Here is a 21,686-nt window from a genome sequence, read left to right as displayed (position 1 = left end):
ATTTGAAAAAATGCCTTGGCCTTTAATTTATGAATTATTTTCTGTAATTAAACTTTGTTTTTTAGTTAGTTCCTTTTTCTGTTTTGATTTTTTCGCCAAGTTCCAAGCATTTGGAGCACACATCTACTCTGGGACTGCGAAATCCCAAGTTATATTTTTTGTTAAAAATGTTGCGGAAAAAAGATTCTTTCACTTTAAGATTTGATTCAACATCTTTATTGTACATTTTTCACATAAATTTTATGCTTAGCTCGGACGGTAAGTATAATCTGACAGAAGTTTTCGAGCGACAGTAAAGGGGTTCCTGGGCTGTAAAGGACTCAATAAATTTCATAGCTGACAACTTTTTCGGTATATTTTTTGAACTTTTTCGACCTCCTCCTCTTGTTTCTTTTGCTACGCTACCGCCGGATTTAAAAGAACGTGTTATAACCCCTTGAACACGATGTTTTTTAATAACTAAAATGTTAAAAGGAAAGTTGTCCTACAAACTGGAACTTTTTTGCCATCAGATTGCCTTCTTACAAAGTATTTAAATGTGTACGACTTTTCTGGACGATTAGATTGTGTTGGACGATGTCGTTCTGGTTTCTGTACGCTTGTATAATTTATTATGAAATTATCCTGAACAATTTTATCCTTGGAGAGATAGAAATTTGAATGGAACTTCAAAATATCTTGCATTTTTAAAGATCTACATTGATAGGCATTAGTATTATAGTGACACTTCGGATATGCAGGGAGTTTTTCACTCGAATATCTAAAATAAAAACAAACTCATCAGGTACTTTATTAATTAAAAAACATTTTAATTGGGATTACCTTAACGTTTTTAGTTTATTATTTTTCCATTTAGCGATATTTCGCGTTTTCTTCCTCGCCAGCTTCGGAGAAACGAGGGAAATTATGCTTCCGATACTATCGTTCATTCTAATGCTTTGTATACACAATAAAAACACACTTAAAAACTAACTTTTAAATATAAAAACCTAATTGTTTTCAAAAGGACCGATCCTAAACAAAACAAATCTAATACTAAATGAAACACGTGGAATCGACTCGTAAATAAAAACCGCGAAAAGACAAAATCTGAGGCTTCCTATTGGTCAGCCGGAGATGGCCGGTTTTGAACGCAATGCGACATTGGAGATGGCCGATTTTGAAATTAACAACAAAGAACACACGACAATTTAGCTTGGGTGTGGCCGTTTTTGTTAGGAAATGATTTCATAATATAATACGGTTTATGTTTTAGAATGTAACGTGATACTTAGCCTAAAAAATGAAAATTTTGGAGATGGCCACTTTTGAAATTAGACGATTCATGTATTAGATTTATTTGCATTGATCCCATTTTAACCATGTGTGACAATGATGATCTTGTTCCAAGGACCCGACAATTCGGCAGGAGCTCTGCTGGAGCGACTAAGAGGGAATTGAATTTTGCCGAACATAATATGTGCGTTAAGCATGCTTTAAAAATCAGTTATAATATCTCCTGTCACTCCTCAAGGATGTTCCAAAACAACAATTTTTTGCAGACACATTTGCTAGAGTCTCGTTCAATTCTTTGCGGAAATACAATATTAATATATCTATATGTATTACGGAGTATATATGATGAAAGTCCAAAAGCAGGCTGCTAACATTACTCAATAATTCCACATAAGATTGTCCCTCCCCCCCTTTTTTTCTTTTGATATCAGAGTTATCGTAAATTGATACAGAGCAGAGAGGGCAGCTCCAATCTGGGTTTGTAATGCCATGAAATTTGAGTATATTTGAGCCACTTGCTCATTGAGGGTTAAGGCAACTTCTGAATTTATTTCAAGGCCTATTCAACAAGATACAGAAGGTGGACTCAAAACAAGAACTATACTTGTTGCTAGTTCTCTATATATTTTTGGCGCCAAAGTGCAAATTTCTGCTTGAAAGCGAGTAAAATATTTATTATCCGGTAAGAATCTACGAAAAGATCATTACAAATCTTTTTGAGTAAGAAGGGCATTTTATAAATGCTCGTGGATATAAAACCTCTCATAATATTATATTAAACTAACAACAAACTTGGTAAAATATCTAATTGTATTTTACATTAAGCTCTCCTCGGAAAGGGAGGGATAATACTATGTATTATCCTATGAATTTTAAAAAGAGATTATTGAGTAAGTAAGAAAGGCATTTTTTAAGTAATTGGAGATCTAATTAAAAATGAACAAGTATTGTAAAATATATACAGAATATTTTTGCTGCCTCTTTTTATCAGAATTTTTATTTGAATATAGTTAAGCAGACAAGTATTACATAGTATTTATTAGTATACATTAAATTCTTATTTGAGCTCCAACTTAATCAGGATTAGTTCTTAGTAATTTATTATATTTTGTAAAATAGTTTACTGTTGATAAATAAATAAATATTAATCATCAAAGAGATTGTACATATTAAATGGTTATTGAAAATGGATAATACGAACTACTTTTAAATTTTTTCTTTGGATGTAAGTGAGTTTTAAGCATGTAAAACATGTAAACAATGGTATAACAAAGTATTTTGTTTATAAGGAAAATAATTTTGCATGATAAAACCAACAAGTTATCAACACTTCTAAATTTGATTGTAATTATTACACAATTATATTTCTGTTTTTTTTCATTGGTCCCACCCAACTACAACTTATTATTTGGGACACAAACACAACAAATTTTAAAATAAATTTACTTACCCGAGCTTTTTCTGCTCAATATTCAACAGTTCTTCATTAGTTCTATTGGCCAAACTGTTTTTAAGTTGTTGCAAATCGCTATGGCTGCTATCACTACTAGTTTTCTCGCTACTTAGACTTTCTTGATCGTTCACTAAACCAATTAACTTTTGATCGATTTCTTCCATACTTTTTTGACGGTCACAAAGAGCTTGGACTCGTCTATTCAGTTCAGCTTGTAATTCCGCCAATTCTTTTCTCTAGTAAAATTGGGTAAGCTGGTTTTTTAATATGGTTTCAAAAAAAATTAAAAACTTACGTGTTCGTTAACAAGTTTCTGAATTACATCCGGGGCTCTAATGTTGTTTAGTATTTCTACCAGGCTGTCCGATTCGGAGTCAGATAGTGGAGTCATTTGAGATTTTGCTGTCAGTTCCTAATTAAACAATAAAGCGGTAATTACTGTCATTTTTTGCATGCAGGTTAGTGTGAAAAATATATGTCAAAAATAGCGTTAGTATGGGTTAATTAAGAAAAGTGAACTGCCAAATACGGATCGAGTGCGATTAGTAAAATATGGGTTAGCGGTGAAAACCAAAAGAAAAACAAATAAAAAAAAATACCTGAAACATAATTTTGGACTGGGGGTCAGGAAAAATAATATCGTTAGCATTCGAAGAAACTAAATTGCACATTTTTGTAAACTTGGATAAAAAATCACAGCGCATTTGTTGCAAGTTGTCACAGTCTTGGTTTATCTAGAGATGAAAACAAAAATATTCGAATTTACTACATTGGGAGTAAAAAAATTAAAACAGCCTACGTACCTCTCCTAACATTTTCAATCTATCTTTTTCCAACTGGTTTCTTTGCATGATCAAATCTTGTTCCTTTCGGCGCAACTCCAACTCCTTTTCGTTTTGTTGATTATTCAGCTGACGCCAATCATCATGCAATTGTTTTGTCTGCGAAAATTCAACGTTAAATAATTTTTATTCAATTTACTTTTGGCGATCCAAAATATGTAATTTGATGTGTGGCTGGGTTAAATTTAAGGAAAAAAAGCATACATATAGTATAATACAAGCAAAAGCATTTAAAAGTAGACTTTTATGCAATTTTAAAAATAAACCGATTAATCAATTTGTTTTTGATAATTGAACGGCATCACAGATAAAATAGAGATAATAAAATCTATTTAATACCTCATAAATTGTTATTAAGTCTGAGCGTACTATTCTGATTTTAAGGCTAAAAATATGAAGTCTCGTATTTATTTTATTGCATTAATTGGTCTCTTCGCAAGATCAACACCGAAGTTTTCACCTGTCACGCATATAATTAAGATTTGTCTTCACAATTGCTGCTTTCCTACAGCATGGATACGTCCGTTATTGGTTAGTACTCCATCTGAACTTCTGAGACTTTGCTTAGTACTGAGCCTCCTAGGTGCATAAATTACGTAACGCGCTAAGGGAGAGAGAGGTCCGAGATATGTGACAATTTGTAAAATAGGAGGGAAGAAGGTATCTAAAAGCAAGTGACGTAACGAAATTTTTTTAATACTTTTTCCCAATAGCACTACGTACAGAAATTTTATTTTTATTTTTGAAATTCGAAATATTAACTCCAAGTCACCTTTAAGTCACTGTCGCTAAAGTCGATACTCTGATTCACTCATTGTATAAATACGTTTTTCACATAAACACACCTTTATGACTATCAAGCGCATTTGCCTCTGTTGAAGTATAATATGCTTTTTCTGTCGCCACTATTTGTATTAATAGAATTGCAACGATTATGCGTAATGGTGCACGACGAACTGAAACGTAAATATAGCATAAATTTTCGTTCGGCTATATACTTGACAATAATTCTTCTTTGTTCTCCAAGTTGCCTGATTAATCCAAGCTTCACTTTTACACTATCATTAAAGTATAATGAAGAATAGTAAAAAATAATAATTTTTCAACGTATTTCGAGTACAATATAATATGAAATTTTTTGTTTTTTTATCAGGTTTTACATGTGGGGAATGTTATCAGTATTTATTGGTTTACTTTAAGACAATTAAGTATAATACAAACAAAAGATCGTGATATTTATATAATTATCTATATAATTCACGTAAGAAAAGTCAGTACGTACTTTTATTCTGTATGTTCTTTTCGCTTATGTGTTTCATAGTAAACAACGATTAATAATGAAAAATAGAGAAAAGCAGATCTGCAAAAAAAAAAACGTGGATGTTTGGAATAAAATAAAACACATGACTTAATGGCGGGCGTTACTCAAATAATTCAGGAAAATGAATCGTTGAAACTAAAACGTAATATAAAGGATCTCTGATGAAATTATGGTCATCGCAATTGAAACTCACAAATAAATGATATAGTAACCTCAATGGCAGCTTTTAACGCAATTTAGGTATACAAAATTTGGCAGATCATCCGAAAGTAGTGGAAAACTCAACAAATTGTGAGAAAATTGACAAAATACCAGTAACAAAGATGGTTGCAAGAAGAAAAATTACCCAAAAACTGCACAAGATCAGCTAAAAGCAGAAATTGATATAATAAATTCAGAGTTAATTGGTCTCTATAAAAGAAAAAACTATAGACAAATTAGCGAAAAACAACGACAAGAATCTCTAAGGAGCATCAAATCTCTGCAAGAGGCATTAAGAGGCGAACGTTTTGTATTGAGTAAAAGTGCTATATATTTGCGTTTGCTGCCTAAACGCAGTTGTTCTTTGGAGGAAAAAAAGCACTTAGAAACCTAGATAAATCATCTGGAAGAAATGGCGTCAATTCTCGGACCTATATAAGTTTGCTTTTTGAGCCAAGATGACAAATCCGTCATCTCTATAGGTTTAACAGCCGCAAATCATCAAACTCCTATTGTCATACAGTTGAATACAAAGTTTTAAAATAAGTTCTTTATTCCACAAGAACAATAATAAAAGTCTTGCTTAAAGCACGGGATCTACAATGTGATCCAAGAAACCAAAGTGTAATTTTCTTTAAAGGGATGACAAACAGGACAACTTTTAACTCATGAACTCTTTTCGGGAAGTCTGGAACCGGTCCTTCTTATTTTTTTTATTTGAAAATTTCAGGCATTTTATTCTCTGCAATTACTTAATCCTTTTTCGGTTAGCAATAAATCCGCATGAATCTAGCACACTATGTTGAAGAATCGGAACCCGAAATGTAAGGAGCCTCGTGATATGAGGTAAACGTGATAATGCGACCAAAGAGATGCAAAGGCTGAAAATGGACGTTCCTGGGGTCAGTGAGGTGAGATTGCTAAATAATGGAGAATCCAGTCAAACTTTTACGCACTGTCAATGTATGTTTTAATCGTAAAAGTACGCCACTGGTTTAGATGGCCTCTTAATATTTAAACAAAATTTCTCATTCAAATAAAAAAAAGCCTACCTGTTTTTTTTCTGACAATAAATATTTGTAATTGCAAATATTTCACCTGGTCATAATTATAGCAACATTTGAAATTTAGTGCTCTTTCAATCTGTTGAAGTGCAATATTGAAACAATTTATATTGTGATTTCTTGGTAGTTATTAACTTATTTAAATAACAGTATGAGTCGTGGTAAAACCGTGTCTGTTGAAGTGAGGCAACTTATAATTAATCAGTATAAGTCAGGCATCAAACAGTCATCCATTGCAAAAAATTTTGCTCTTCACAGATCAGTTGTATCACGTATAGTGAAAAGATACAATAACACAGGGCTGGTAGTACCCAAAAAAAATTCGGGACGTCCCCGGAAAACTTCAAAAAAAAGTGACAAAATGATTGTTCGGATTTCCAGGCAAAACCCATTTTTGTCCTCTTCAAAAATTAAAGGGCTTTTGGATGGCAGTGGGTGTTCCGATCTTAGTGAACGATCCATAAGGCGGCGTCTATTTAAAAATAAGTTGTTTGGACGCAGACCAGCAAAAAAGCCTCTTCTTTCCAAGAAGAACGTGAAGGCCCGACTTGAATTTGCTCGAGAACACCAGGGCTGGACTATTGATCAGTGGCGCAGAGTTATTTTTAGCGATGAATCAAAATTCAATTTATTTAAAAGTGATGGTGCTGCATACGTTCGACGTCCTGTAGGCAAAAGATTTAATCCTCGGTACACTTCTCCTACAGTTAAGCATGGTGGTGGTTCAGTTTTAGTGTGGGGCTGTTTTTCGGGGTATGGTATGGGACCTCTTCAGAGAATAGAAGGGATTATGGATCGATTTATGTACAAGGATATATGAAAGAATGTTATGTTACCCTATTCTGAAGAAAATATGCCGCTGTTATATCAATTTCAACATGACAATGATCCAAAACATTCTTCGAGGCTAATAAAAGAGTTTCTCCATGATGAAAAAATTAATGTTATGAAGTGGCCCTCCCAATCTCTGGATTTAAATCCAATAGAAAATCTTTGGGAAATTGTGGATAACAGGTGTAGAACCAGGAATTTCAAAAATGCTGGAGAACTTTTCGAAGCTCTTCAGGATACTAAGATAAATAAAAAGCTTTGTAAAAAATACATCATAGTATATACCAGTTTTTTTTCTAATCTACCACATCATATAATTTGAAGGAAAAATGTACTTGTTGCTATAATTATGGCCACTACTGTATATTGGTACAATTCTGCCAGGAAGAAATTCTAGTCGGTTCCAGTTACTCCTCATCAACTATACACCTTGCAATCAGGGGAATTTAATAACAATTTCTTGTGAGCCAACCATCTGGTCAAAGTTGTTTAATTCTCCTTGGATCCGTCGCATCAATAAAAATTAGCGTCCCGGAAATTGTTAATTAAATAAGCCAATGGTTTAATTCTGAATATGACTACAAGAATCCAGAATTATTTTATTAAAAAATTAGCTACCGTGCTAATACTGTTAAATTACTCGCAGACATTCGATAGTTTAAATCGTGATTTAGAACTAGTGATGTAAAAAGCAAGATTTCTTGTCTTGTTCGGCAACTTCTTCTCTTGTCCTGCTAAACAAAACAAGAAGTAAAACTACTTCTTGTCTTGCAAACTTCTTGCACATTAATTTTTTGTCTTGCTGGCAAGACTTCTTGCACTTCTTGTTCTTGCTTTTTTCGGGGAATCACTCACTAACTTATTTCATTCGGTGATTCCCCCGTCTCATAACTAAAAACACGATTGCTCTTAATAAGTGGTACTGAGGGTCTAGAGCAACAAAATATACACTTTATCTGTTTTGCTCATAATTTAAATTTAGCTGTTCAAGACTTAATAAAAGTTATAAATAATGGCAATAATTGCATAGACAATGAGTCCAATAGTGAGGACGAATTTAGCACAGATGAAGAATCAGATTTATTAAAAAGCGATAATATAAACATAAATTGCAACATTACAAATAACCTTAGAATTATGCTAAAAAAAAATAAAAAAATCTGAACAACAAAAAAACAAAAAGTTATGTTGTTGCACAGTAAATTTAAAAAACTCATCAACAATAATTGATGTGAAAACGAGATGGAACTCGACTTATGAAATGCTTAACTGGGCTTTAAAATATAAGGTTCCTTTAACTATTATGTGTGATACAAATAAAGATTTTGCTCAATATAAAATTGACGAACAAACATGGAACATCAATGGTTATAGTTGGTATAAACCTACTAGTTGATAAACTAGAAAAATGGTCATTTAAACTTAATGATAAAAATGATCGAAGCCCCATGGATGAATTGGGAATGAACAAAATTTATTTTAGCTCTACAAAAGGCCAGGGACAAAATTTTAAAACATTATAAAAAAGCCAGTTGGATTAAAAATAAGGGAAACGCAATATATCTAGTTAGATATATTGCGTTTCCCTTATTTTGGATCCGCGTCTAAAAAAAGAAGCTTTTTTGTTTGCAGATTGGGGCAAAGATTTAGAGGAAACTGCTGTAAAACAATTTGAAGAAATTTACAAAAATAACTATTATACTGTAATCGAGGACAAATCAAAGAGGATTAATCCAGATTTTTCAAAACCTAGTACATCTACATATATTCAAGGCAATAATTATGATGATGACGATGATTTCGATTTGGATTTTGGAAAAATTTTTAATACATCTCAACAAGACCTATCTTTATTACCAACTATCTGGAGGCAGGAAATTGACGAATATTTATCTTCTAAGAGGGCAGAAGAAAATACAAATATTCTCGAATGGTGGCATAAACACGAATTTTCTTACTCCAACTTATCCAAAATGGCAAAGGACATTTTAAGTACTATGGCAACATCAGTTCCCGCAGAGAGACTCTTCTCAAAGGCATCATTAGTAATTAGAAAACATCGAAATAGGCTAAACTCTGAATCAGCCAGGTGTCTTTTGTGCCTTAATTCATGGAAGAATATCTAGTTATTTCATTATAAAGTGCTTTTACGATGAGAGGAACTAATTTATTTAAAATTTGGGCACGGCGACTTTTTTTGCGCGTTTTTGCAGTTAAAATTTTGTATACCAATTTGGGTGTCCATAAAAAGGTATTACAAAGTCTTAAAGTTTATTAGTGAGACGGTTATAATATCAATTTATTTTTAAATTCTACGCAAATTTTAAAAATTTTGATGTGTTATATGATTGATGTCATATTTTTGTCAAAATTTTCAAAATATCTACAAGATGCCTAAAATTGCATATTTTTTTGGGAAATCCTGTTGTCTGGTTGTCTGGTCGACAGTTATTTTTGTAAACGCTTGGCAATACCGCATCCCTTCCATATCACGACGTCACCATGCGCGAGGAGAGCGCCGCGCGAGGTGTAGAAGTGGGAACGACGGACTCTCTCGTTCTTGACTTTCTGACGACGCAAGCAATGGCGTCATACTATTTAATTTAATAATTTATACTGTACTTATTACTGTGTTTGGCAAATAAATGTTGTTTTTTAATTAACGTGAAATGCAAATAATCTGAACGCCACACACTACATTTTATGGTCCTTCGTCGCTGGATTTGACTCCTGAACGGAATTTTACTGCATTTTAACATCCGTACGGGACTTTCAACGAGGCTTTTACCGCATTTATTTGTGGCTTGAACTGGAAGAAACGCCGACCGCCGACCCAATCGACACAAGTTTGGATATTTTGCCTTTTTGACGACGGAAACAACAAGACCGTCTTCTCAGGGAACACCGATTGGTTTTGCTTATTTCACTACAGGTTAGTGCGTTCCTTTCTCACTTTCTTTCCTTTACTTTTACAGGCCTCTGTTTGATTTATTTGTTTATTTTTTTTTAATAAACTTAAACTGCTTTGTATTTGTGTTACTTTATGGTGGTTACTTTGATGGTACTTTACATTGATTTACAAACGATTTCGTTATATTTGATGCTACTTTGGTGACAAAATTAATACCTTTAACTGACATTTGTTTACGTTGCAATATATTACACATTTTGCTGGTATACTATACCTATTTACACTCATTTCTTTTGGTATTTCACACTCCCTTTGATGGTGATTTCTACTATTTACATTTTATCAAATTTTGACATTTAATATACCTACTTTATTAGATATTTTACACATTTTTGGTGTTACTTACGTAGGTTTGATAACTTTACATGCATTTTAATTAAGTGTTCTGAGAAACCTATTTAATTGCATTGTTTTATTACTTTGCCTCTATTTTGAACAATTTCTTTGAAACTACTTGTATATTTGTATTATTAACTATTCGAGATGGCTGACGCAAGAAATAAAAGAAAGGCTACTAAAGCTGCTCTTACACGGTTTGAAAACTATTTTCAAGCTATTAAGTCAAACAGAAATCTTTCTCAAACTGATTTGGTGGAACTCAAAATGCGTGCGCAAAAGGCTGATCAATTGTTGGAAGATTTTAACGCTGCTCAGTTAAAGATTGCCGCTACGGAGACTGATATTGATTTTGATGAACATGACAGTGAGTCTGAACAATTTGAAAATAAATTCTACCGCATAACATCTGAAGCGAGCAAATTTTTAATTGACCAGATGCAGCCGCAGGTTTTAACTCCAAACGTGGAAACTAATTTAGCATCCAATTCTAATGATGATTTAGCCAACATTAGACTGCCTCCAATAAACCTTCCAACGTTTGACGGTTCATATGACCAATGGTTGTTTTTTAGAGACACTTTTAATTCTTTAATACATAGCAATTTCAAACTGACACCAGCCAAAAAATTTCATTACTTGCGCCTCTCTCTAAAGGGTGTGGCAGCTGAAACTATCTCATCACTTGAAATCTCTGACGCCAATTATGATGTAGCCTGGAACATCTTAAATGAGAGATTCGAAAACAAACAGATTTTAGTCAGCAACCATATAACGGCTATTTTTAATTTGCCATCTTTATCACGTGAATCTGGACGTGGCCTTAGAGTCATACTTGACGGCTTACAGAAGCACATGGGCGCCTTGACGGTTTTAAAGATGCCTACAGAACATTGGGATGCCTTAATCTGTCATATTGTGACAGGTAAATTTGACAATATGACTAGAAGAGCTTGGGATTCCAAAACCTTTATTGAAGAACTCCCTACTTACAAGGAACTTATAGATTTTTTAAAAGACAGATGCCGAATTTTAGAGTCTTTCGAAAATAGCTCTTTAAGAAACGCTTCAAACAAAATCGAAAGGCCTCGCCAATCACACCCCAACTTTCACAAAAATACTTCTCAATCCTTTGTCGCCACTAACAGTAATAAAAAATGCACGTTTTGTCAAAAAGAACATCTCATCTACACATGTCCTCAGTTTTTACAAATTTCTGCTATTGAAAAATTAAATAATGCTAAACAAATGAAGTTATGTATTAACTGCCTTTCTATAGGCCATGCAACTAAAAACTGTAGGTCGTCTGGATGTAGAAAATGTGGAAAATTCCACCATACCCTTCTACATTTCAACAGAACCGATTCTGGGACTGTACAAACCAATAATAATAACACATCTACCTCTTCTTATTCCAACAGCACTGAGACTGACTTGAAAGACGTAGCCACAACCTCTTTGTCTACACATGTGATGCACACTCCTCTTATATACTCACCTTGTAGTTTAGTGGTAAATGAAAAACTTAATTTAAACACTGTATTATTATCCACTGCTATCATCAAAGTTTTTGACACTACAGATAAGTCACACTTGTGTAGAGTACTCCTAGACAGTGGAAGCCAATCCAATTTCATTTCAGAAAGACTTTGCAACTTGTTACAACTTCCTATTGAAAATATTAAACATTCTATCACTGGTATCAGTCAGAAAATTGAAACCATAAATTCTAGAGTTTTTGCTAAAGTCCAATCCAATTTTTCTAACTTTGAGGCGAACATATCGTGTCTTGTACTTAAATCTATAACTGGAAATATTCCAGCTATATCCTTTGACTCCAGTTTATTGCATATTCCCAAAAATATTGCATTGGCTGACCCCGATTTCAGCTCTGCAAAACCTATTGACTTACTGCTCGGAGCAGACATTTTCTGGGAACTGATCCATATTGGTCAAATAAAATTGGGTCGAGGACTTCCAATTTTGCAAAAGACACATTTTGGATGGATTATTTCTGGTCCTTTACAAACTAATCTTAGTTCAAGCCTTTGCTCAGAGACACAGTGCTTTTTTACAACTTCAATTGACAATCAGCTAACTAAATTTTGGGAGGTAGAGGAATTTCCTAAAACTAAATACTTATCACCAGAGGAAACCTTTTGCGAGGAACATTTCTCTCAGCACACTTCTAGAGCCCCTGATGGTAAATTTGTAGTACATCTTCCTCTTAAGGACTCCATTGATCGTCTTGGGGACTCGAAGTTGACAGCTACAAGTCGTTTTTTAAATCTTGAAGGGAAACTGAATAAAAGCCCTGATTTAAAACGTACTTATCAAGATTTTATAACAGAATATGAAAAACTCGGTCACATGACCCTGTCTGAGAATCAAAATGATACTTCTGGGTATTTTTTACCGCACCACTGTGTGCTTAAATTAAGCTCCACTACAACTAAACTACGGGTCGTTTTCGATGCTTCCTGTAAATCTGACTCAGGTTTTTCTTTAAAGAATTTACTTATGGTCGGACCTAATGTCCAAAACAGTCTTTTCTTAATTCTCTTACGGTATCGTATACATCCTGTAGTTCTCAGTGGTGACATTGAAAAAATGTATCGACAGGTCTATGTAGCCCCTGAATATCGTAAACTTCAGAGAATTCTTTGGCGTGCTAATATTAATGAGCCGATTTTAACTTACGATTTGTCCACCGTTACATACGGTACAGCCTCTGCTGCATTTCTGGCTACTAGATCTTTGCAGGAAGTAGGTAAAATACATGCTAAAGACTGTCCAAAGATTTCTAACATAATACAGCGTGATTTTTACGTTGATAACCTTTTAACCGGCGCACAAACAGTCGATGAACTTAGACAAATTAAAGAAGACATCCATGATCTTCTTATGAAGTATGGATTTCCACTTAGAAAATGGGCTTCAAATGAGCCGACCTTAACTTCTGATTCCTCAATACATTCGATTTCTTTTGATACAGATATTCCTTCTAAAACCTTGGGCCTTGTATGGAATCACATTTCTGACACGCTAGAATATAAAATAGGTCCTATTGAATCTAGCACTCGCGTAACAAAACGTACAATTTTATCATCAATTTCCCAGATTTTTGACCCTCTTGGTCTACTTTCTCCTGTCACAATCTCGGCAAAAATCATCTTGCAACAGCTGTGGAAGCTTAAAATATCATGGGATGAATCGATTCCAATGGATCTTTTCACAATCTGGTCATCTTACAGGACACAACTTGTGGAATTGAATAATCTTAAAATACCAAGACTAACTCTTTGCGGTAATCCTATTGAGCTGCAATTACATGGCTTCTCTGATGCTGCGGAGCCAGGTTATGGTGCCTGCGTGTACCTTTGTTCAAAGGATTCGTTAGGCAATTTTTCGTCTAAACTACTCTGTGCAAAAACTAGAGTCTCTCCACTTAAAGAATTGACTATTCCTAGGCTCGAGCTTTGTGCAGCATTACTCTTAGCAGAACTAGCTAAAACTGTGTTAGCTTCAATACCCTCTACTTTGGACTCTAAGCACTACTGGTGTGACTCTACAATAGTACTTGCCTGGATTAGATCATCTCCTCATCGTCTAAAGACATTTATTGCTAATCGAATAGCTCAAATTCAATCCATAACTAATATTGATGAATGGAGATATATTAGAACCGCAGACAATCCAGCTGATCTACTTACTAGAGGAATTCCACCTTTAAGCTTGTTAAATTCGACTTTATGGTTTCATGGACCTCCTTGGCTGACTGAAGATGAGTGGCCAACCAACATAGTAGATTTATCAAATATTGATACTCCTGAATTACGAAATGTCACTTCTTTTCATGTGTCCATCGAAAAACATACCAATAATGACTTACTTACTTTAATTGACAAATTTTCTAATCTAACTAAACTGGTTCGTACTTTTGCCTTTGTGCTACGCTTTAAAAACATCCTTAAATTAAAATCTAAATCTGACTTTTTTAATAGAGAGCTTTCAACTCTGGAAATTGAGAATTCTTTGAATACACTTGTCAGCTTGGTACAAGCTTCGACATTTTCTGAAGAATTTAAAGCACTGAAGAATAATAATAAGGTCTCTAATAAATCCAAACTCCTTACCTTGAATCCCTTCTTTGACCACACTCTTAATCTTATTCGAGTTGGGGGTCGTTTGCAACAATCTAATTATGAATATCAAAAGAAACACCCTATAGTTTTACCCCCTAAACATAGACTTTCACTTTTGATCGCACATTCTGAACATATTAAGCTACTTCATGCTGGTCCACAACTTACATTGGCATCACTTCGTGAAAGCTTCTGGCCAATCAATGGCAGGAACTTAATTAAAAAGGTTTATCATGACTGTTTAACTTGTTTTCGCTTTGTTGCAAAATCGACAAAGTACCTTATGGGTAATTTACCCAAGACACGAATTACACCCTCTAGACCCTTTTCTGTGTCCGGTGTTGACTACGCAGGGCCCTTCTCCCTTAGGGATCGCAAAGGACGTAATTTTAGAACTAACAAGGCATACATAGCATTGTTTGTGTGTTTTGCTACCAAGGCTATTCACCTAGAGCTAGTAAGTGATCTTACTAGCGAATGTTTCTTAGCCGCTTTGTACAGATTCATGTCACGAAGAGGCAAGTGCATACAAATTTATTCTGATCAAGGGACAACATTTGTGGGTGCATTAAATGAATTAAATTCGTTTCTCAAAGAACACTCTTCTACTATTTCGGATAAATTAGCAAATCAAGGTATACAATGGAATTTTATACCGCCTCGCGCTCCACACTTTGGTGGGCTTTGGGAGTCCAGCGTTAAATCGGTAAAGTTTCATCTTAAGCGTGTAGTTGGTAGTTTATCATTAACTTTTGAAGATTTTTCTACAATAATTACTCAAATAGAAGCCTGTTTAAACTCCAGACCCTTATGTCCTCTTTCTGATAATCCGAATGATCCAAATCCTCTCACTCCTGCGCACTTTCTTATTGGTGAACCATTGACGACGTGCCCACAATTTGATCTACTGGGAGTAGCAGAGAACAGACTATCAAAATACCAACATAGGCAACAAATGGTGCAACATTTTTGGTCTCGTTGGGTCAAGGAATGCATTGCAGAACTCCAGATACGTACGAAATGGAAGCAGAATTACCCGCAGCTCCTGAAACTAGGCGTTCTTGTGCTCATCATGGAGGATGGATTACCACCATTAAAATGGCGAACTGGCCGAGTGGTACAAATATTTCCTGGAGGAGATGGTATTGTCCGAACAGTATTAGTGAGGACTGCTGCTGGCGAGTATAAGCGTCCAGTTACGAAGATTGCTGTCCTGCCTATTTATGATTTTTAAAGCCTGGAGGCTTTCAAGGGGGGCGATATGTCTGGTTGTCTGGTCGACAGTTATTTTTGTAAACGCTTGGCAATACCGCATCCCTTCCATATCACGACGTCACCATGCGCGAGGAGAGCGCCGCGCGAGGTGTAGAAGTGGGAACGACGGACTCTCTCGTTCTTGACTTTCTGACGACGCAAGCAATGGCGTCATACTATTTAATTTAATAATTTATACTGTACTTATTACTGTGTTTGGCAAATAAATGTTGTTTTTTAATTAACGTGAAATGCAAATAATCTGAACGCCACACACTACACCTGTATACACATTTTAAACTGCAAAAAACTCTTGAAAAAACCCAAAAGTCAACGCGTCTCAAAATTTTTACAATAACAAAATCCTGAATTTTAAATAAATTTGTTGCTTTCATCGTGAAAGCACTGTACAAAATAAAAAATATATTTACTAGTAATCTAGTGTTGTTTATTTTAAAAAAATTGTATTATAACTTTAGAGTTAAACGTTTGTTGTTTAATTCTTAATATTGATGTTTTTTTTTGTTGTATAAACCTTTATTTTGTTACCCATTTTGTTCATTTATATTTTTTGAATAAATCTAATGTTTATTTATTTTGTTTTTTTTTAACTCATTTTGTTTAATAATACTTAAAAAAAATACTTACTTGAAAAAGCAAGACAAGAACAAGAATCTTGTACATCACTATTTAGAACATAGGTTTATTTTTTATCCACATTTATTCATATTTCTTGAGAACAAATTAATAAAATAAAAATTGGTCTATATAGAGAATAAAATTACCTTTAATTCAAGGTATCACTCGACCCCTATTCCCATTTAAAAAAATTTATATGGAGGCTCTGGGGGGTGAGGGGATGACGTCAGAGAAACGGAATTTCTGTCAATAAATGTCCACCTCAATATTAAATTTGACAAAAAAGATTAAACGACAACATATTAAATTTCCTTAATCTAACAGACTAATTTTAAAAGAATACTGCGATATTTTGATTTCACAAATAAAAGATCAATTCCAATTTAAAGGATATTTAGATGTTTTAGAGCTATAAAAAACTTTGATGCGACAATTAGCGCAGTAGCGCTTATCTATTTATTAATAGTGGAACATATTTCTGAAACCTACAAAATTTTAGAAATTATTTGTGCTACTCCAATGACAACTTGTGAGTGTGAAAATTTTTTTAACCCTAAAAAGAATTAAGTGTTTTTTAAGAAGTACGATGGCTCAGGATTGAATTAATGCTCTTGCTATGCCTTCAATAAAAAAAACTTGTACAGATTAGTACAGATATTTTAGATGTTGACAATAAAATGATTAAAGTATATTAGATTAATAATGCTCGGTAACATTTTTTTGTGCGTGATTAGTCACCAGTAATGTAAATTTCCGTTTATAAATTCTAGTGAATCATTGAAAAGAGTAGTGGGCACCTAAGTTTTAACGCTTAAAGGGCGTATCTAACAAACTGTTAAATATCGTTGATTATATTAATTTGACCTCCTCGACGGAGTCTGAGAAGCTATCTCCATCGATAGAATCTTATGATTTTCGCATTACTATGCTTTTTTTATGAAACGAAATATGCCATTGTCGAAAATTTGACAGCTATCATAGTTTTAAATCTACAGTGATTTTGAAAATTTTTGATATATTGAAAACATATTAAAAAAATGGTTTTGATGAGATTTTTTCGGTAGAACACGAATATATAATCTGTTTTATTCTAATAATTTAGGAGCTTGAGATAAAATATTGAGATAATAAACTTTTAAATAGAGTAATCCGCTTTATTTTTTCCTTTTTAAAAATATAAAACCCTATTATGGACTTATAGTTAAAAATTACTAAATAAAAGGCAATTTTAGTAAAATTATTGCTTATTATTTTAATTTGAATAGTAGGCCATGGCCGTGTATCTGAGATAGAATGGTAGCACAAATAAATTATAAAAATTTTACTTATCAAAAGGTGAATCAATTGGATAAAATTAATGTTTTTACATGCGTACCTGCAACACCTTGTAGAGGACCATTTGATTCTAAAAACACACAAATTTTATCCTTACAAGGAAGAAATTGTTTAACAGTTTTAAACTGGAAACGCTAATCGTCGCTCAGTATTTTGTAATCGGTATATTGCCCAGACACAATTGAACATAAATTTGGCCGATTTGTAAAATGGAGCGATGAAGCGTATTTTTCAATAGATGGAATCTTTAATAGGCATAATAGCAGACATTGGCACCAAGAAAATCCTCGTAATACCTTGAATATCAACGGCAGAAGAGGTTCAAGTTTAGCTTTGCATGTTTCATTTTGGGTGTAAAACTAGTTTTCAGAATGTTTGAACGAGTGCTAACAGCAGACTGGTATTTAAACATACTAAAACAAGTAATTCCCGAGCTTTTAGAAAATATTCCTTCGGCAAATTTAAACAATATATTTTTTCAAGAAAATGGTGCACCATGACAAAATGCTAACATTATTCGGCAATTCCTAGATGATTAGTTTCCGCAAAAATGGATGGGAACCAATGGTCCTATAAGGTGGTCAGCGAGATATCCCGATCCGATTTCCATTTTAAACTTTTTTTGTGCGGAATACAAATTCTGAACAATTACAGCAATCAATAATAACAGCTACACAGAATTTGCCTGAACGTCCCATCATAGTTTTAAATTCGATAAAATGCATTATGTGAAATTTGTGTATTCTATGAAATTCTATGGAAAACCCCTATCAAAACCATTTTTAACCTTTTTAATATGTTAAATAATAATGGAGATACAAGTGGGATCCCAAAATTCAAAATTTGCAAAATCACTCTGTAGATTAAAAACTATAACACCTGTAACATTTTTGATAATGGAATACTTCGCTCATAAAAAAGTAGCAGAGTAATGCAAAAAATATCATGACTAGTAATGCGAGATAAACTTGTAAGTCCGAATTTGAACACCCTGTACAGGGACAGAGCCTTGACCGAAGGTTGAAGGGAGGTGTTAACATTTTGCGGTATATTTTTGTATTCAAATGTTGCAGAATTCTAGTATTTTGAATAACTGAAATTCTAAAAAATACATAAACCTTAAAAAAACCCAATAAGCCATGAATTAAACGATACAAAATCGATAATGAGCAAGTAAAAACTTGCAAAATTAATATAACTTTTTCCAGAAGTGTCCACAACCGGTTATAAAATATTTTATAGTCAAAAATAGCTAATTTACATAAGTTAAATGACTTTTTCGTTTTTGGCAGAATTAAACTAATTTTTTTACTAGAACTTAGTTAAGGTCTCTATCTTACTCCAGTAATACACATATGTCTGCAAAAATATTATTTCGTCAAAAGTTACTATTACGTAGTTAAAAGTTACATATTTATAATTAAGACGTTGTACAAAAAAACTTAAAGTACATATACTGTAAGTACTATTGTGCCGTTAAGCAATAAGTTAAAATTATTAGTCATTGGTTATTAAGACATCACTGTTTGTTTTTAAGGGATAATTCTATTATGATTTATTATTATTTAGAAATTTTTTTGTTTTCCTTATATGTTATTAGGACTGATGATAAATAATATATTATATCTAATTAGTGAATAAAGGACGTGAAAAATAGAATATTATAAATGTTTTACCTGTTCGGCATGCTCTTTTTGAACCAACCGTTTTTCACTCTCTAATTGAGCCTGTGCCTCCTCCAGACGGCGTTTTCGCTTTTCAAAATCCTCTTTATTTTTTTCGAACTGCTCCTGTTCCTTTTCGAATTGCTCTTTTTCTTTTTCGAGGGTCTGTTTCTGAATTTCTATGCCCGATTTGTCCTCTTCCGCGCTAAAATATGTTTACGATAAGAAAATATTAAGATTATGGAGATATAACGTTTACCTTTGTAAATTTTCCATTGAGACTGCTAAATCTGGCGTGGACCAGCTAAGGAGGCTAAGTCTGGATAAATTGGGAGCTTTTTCACTTTTCCTAAGTTCGGCTGCTTCAGCTGGATCATTAAATCTGAAATTAGCAAATAACCCAAGAACTGGGTTATAATTTCTTTATATTAATGGTAATTACCTAAAAACATGAGCTTTTCCTAAAAATATAATGCACCCCTGGGACAGTTTGGCTGGGCATTCTACCATTTGATTGTTCAACATGACATAGGCACCAGGTTTAGGAGTAAGTGTTGCAGTACCGTTTATAAAAGTTATGGTACAATGTTCTGTTTCCATTCCAGCACCTAGACACAAAAAAGGTAATAAATATTCGTGTAGGTTTGTGAAATTTTGATTTATTACCTCTTAGCTCAATATCTTGCCTAGTATCGGAGTCTCCTGAGCCTATAGTCGTAGTACCTTCCTATACAATTAAATTTATTTAGTCACAAGATAGACATCATTACAATTAATCAGTAATTCATATAAAATGTATACCTAATCACAGGAACCAATAATTAATAAAACAGTCGAATATACTAATTTTAGTTACGTTTTTGAATTATTTCTTGCATTTGCAAATTTCTTGCAAATTCAAATGATATCATATCCAAGACTCTAACTTGTTCATCATTGAAAAAAAATTCTTAATTTAGGTCAGGTTCAAAAAATACTTTACCATCCCAAAAAAACTTCCAAATAACTTATCAAGTACTTCTAATTTTTAAAAACAAGAATGTTCTAAGGCTTATCCATAACTTTGAGATTATACGATGTAACATGCCTAAATAGTCTGTCTTTTTGCTATTCTCAAGGTTTCTTTTTTTTCTTATCTCTGTGACATTTATTATTATTAAAATTTGTTGAGAATATCTATGTATTTAAAATATTGTTGTAAAGCTTTCCCCATGTAATTTCTTAAGCACACACAAATTCTGTCCATAGTGCTCCAGAATGCTATACAATTAAACAAAATTTTTTACTTTTTTTTAAAATTTGAATTGATAATGGATAATACTGCCTAGAAGCTTAGGCTGACTAATATACACACACTTGTAAAATTCGATCATGCTACATATAATTGCAAATTTGAAAGTATGTACTACATTTATTTGAAAAATGTATACATATTTCAAAATCTAATGACCTAAATTCGGTTACGTACCTTTAAATGATATAAAGTGACTCCTGTAGATAAAGGATCATCGTCTATAGCCACCAAATGAGGTCTATCAGAATCCAAAACTACACCAGCTCCAGATTTTCTTAGTCCCAATGCAGTTTGTTCCCTCAGGATCGCTTGTGCTTCCCTCCATTTCCCCGTCCATTCCTCTGTCAGTTCCTTTTCCCGCGTTTCCTTTTCATGTATCTGTTGCGCGAGCATATCGGATCGCTGCTCACAAAACATAAGAGCTTTCAATTTACTAATTTCATTCCTGAGTTCCCTGATCAATTTCACATTTGAATCCTCGTTGATCGTGGGTTTGTTGATTATGTTTTTAGCTCTGTTTGCGTAACGAAGCGTACTTAACGTTTCGCCATAGTTACAATCTAAAACACAATCAAATTAAATGTATTTCTTCAAAAAGGAGTGTTGAAATGTATACCTGCAGGACTGATGGCGGCTATCATAATAGTTTTAGAATTGCCGCCTAAACTATCTTTAAGCAACCAGGTTAGTACTGAGTCTCGGTAAGGAATAAAGTGAGTCTTTTTTTGCCCGTTCTGTTCTTTTGGGTCCAAGGTACTAATTTCTGCCAAAGCAGATATCACTGAGCCTAAAACGTTGGTTTTATATAACTTTAGTTATAATTATGAAGTATGGATTGTACGTTTCATGAGTTGTACGTTTTATACTCAAAAGGTTCTTATTGGTGGCATATTCCTTTTCAATAACTATCAATTTACAAGATTTCATAATTTTACAATTTTCGCAGATGACGCAACCATTTTATGGAATAGGAGTGAAAAAACCTCATTAATGCATGATATTTCCCAGGATATATTATAATTGGTGTTACGTCAATCTTTTATATTTGAATGTAGATAAAA

At 33.4% G+C, this 21,686-nt stretch overlaps 1 protein-coding gene across 1 annotated transcript in view; it reads right to left on the bottom strand.

The window, feature by feature from the left end:
• Positions 1-21,686, bottom strand: part of LOC126735507 (kinesin-like protein Klp98A) — a 53,738-nt gene that overhangs the window by 20,880 nt on the left and 11,172 nt on the right. Inside the window, exons 7-16 of the mRNA XM_050439522.1 lie at positions 21,242-21,412; positions 20,800-21,185; positions 19,998-20,058; positions 19,774-19,939; positions 19,591-19,713; positions 19,344-19,536; positions 3,532-3,669; positions 3,328-3,462; positions 3,024-3,140; positions 2,726-2,964 (exon numbers count right to left, since the gene is read on the bottom strand). Of these exons, the coding sequence (XP_050295479.1) occupies positions 2,726-2,964; positions 3,024-3,140; positions 3,328-3,462; positions 3,532-3,669; positions 19,344-19,536; positions 19,591-19,713; positions 19,774-19,939; positions 19,998-20,058; positions 20,800-21,185; positions 21,242-21,412 (1,729 nt within the window). The remainder of the gene's footprint in view (positions 1-2,725; positions 2,965-3,023; positions 3,141-3,327; positions 3,463-3,531; positions 3,670-19,343; positions 19,537-19,590; positions 19,714-19,773; positions 19,940-19,997; positions 20,059-20,799; positions 21,186-21,241; positions 21,413-21,686) is intronic.

This window comes from Anthonomus grandis, chromosome 4 (assembly GCF_022605725.1).
Source record: "Anthonomus grandis grandis chromosome 4, icAntGran1.3, whole genome shotgun sequence".
Lineage (NCBI taxonomy): Eukaryota > Metazoa > Arthropoda > Insecta > Coleoptera > Curculionidae > Anthonomus > Anthonomus grandis.
Note: the sequence above shows the minus strand (reverse complement) of the source record. Positions and strands in the feature narration are given on the sequence as shown.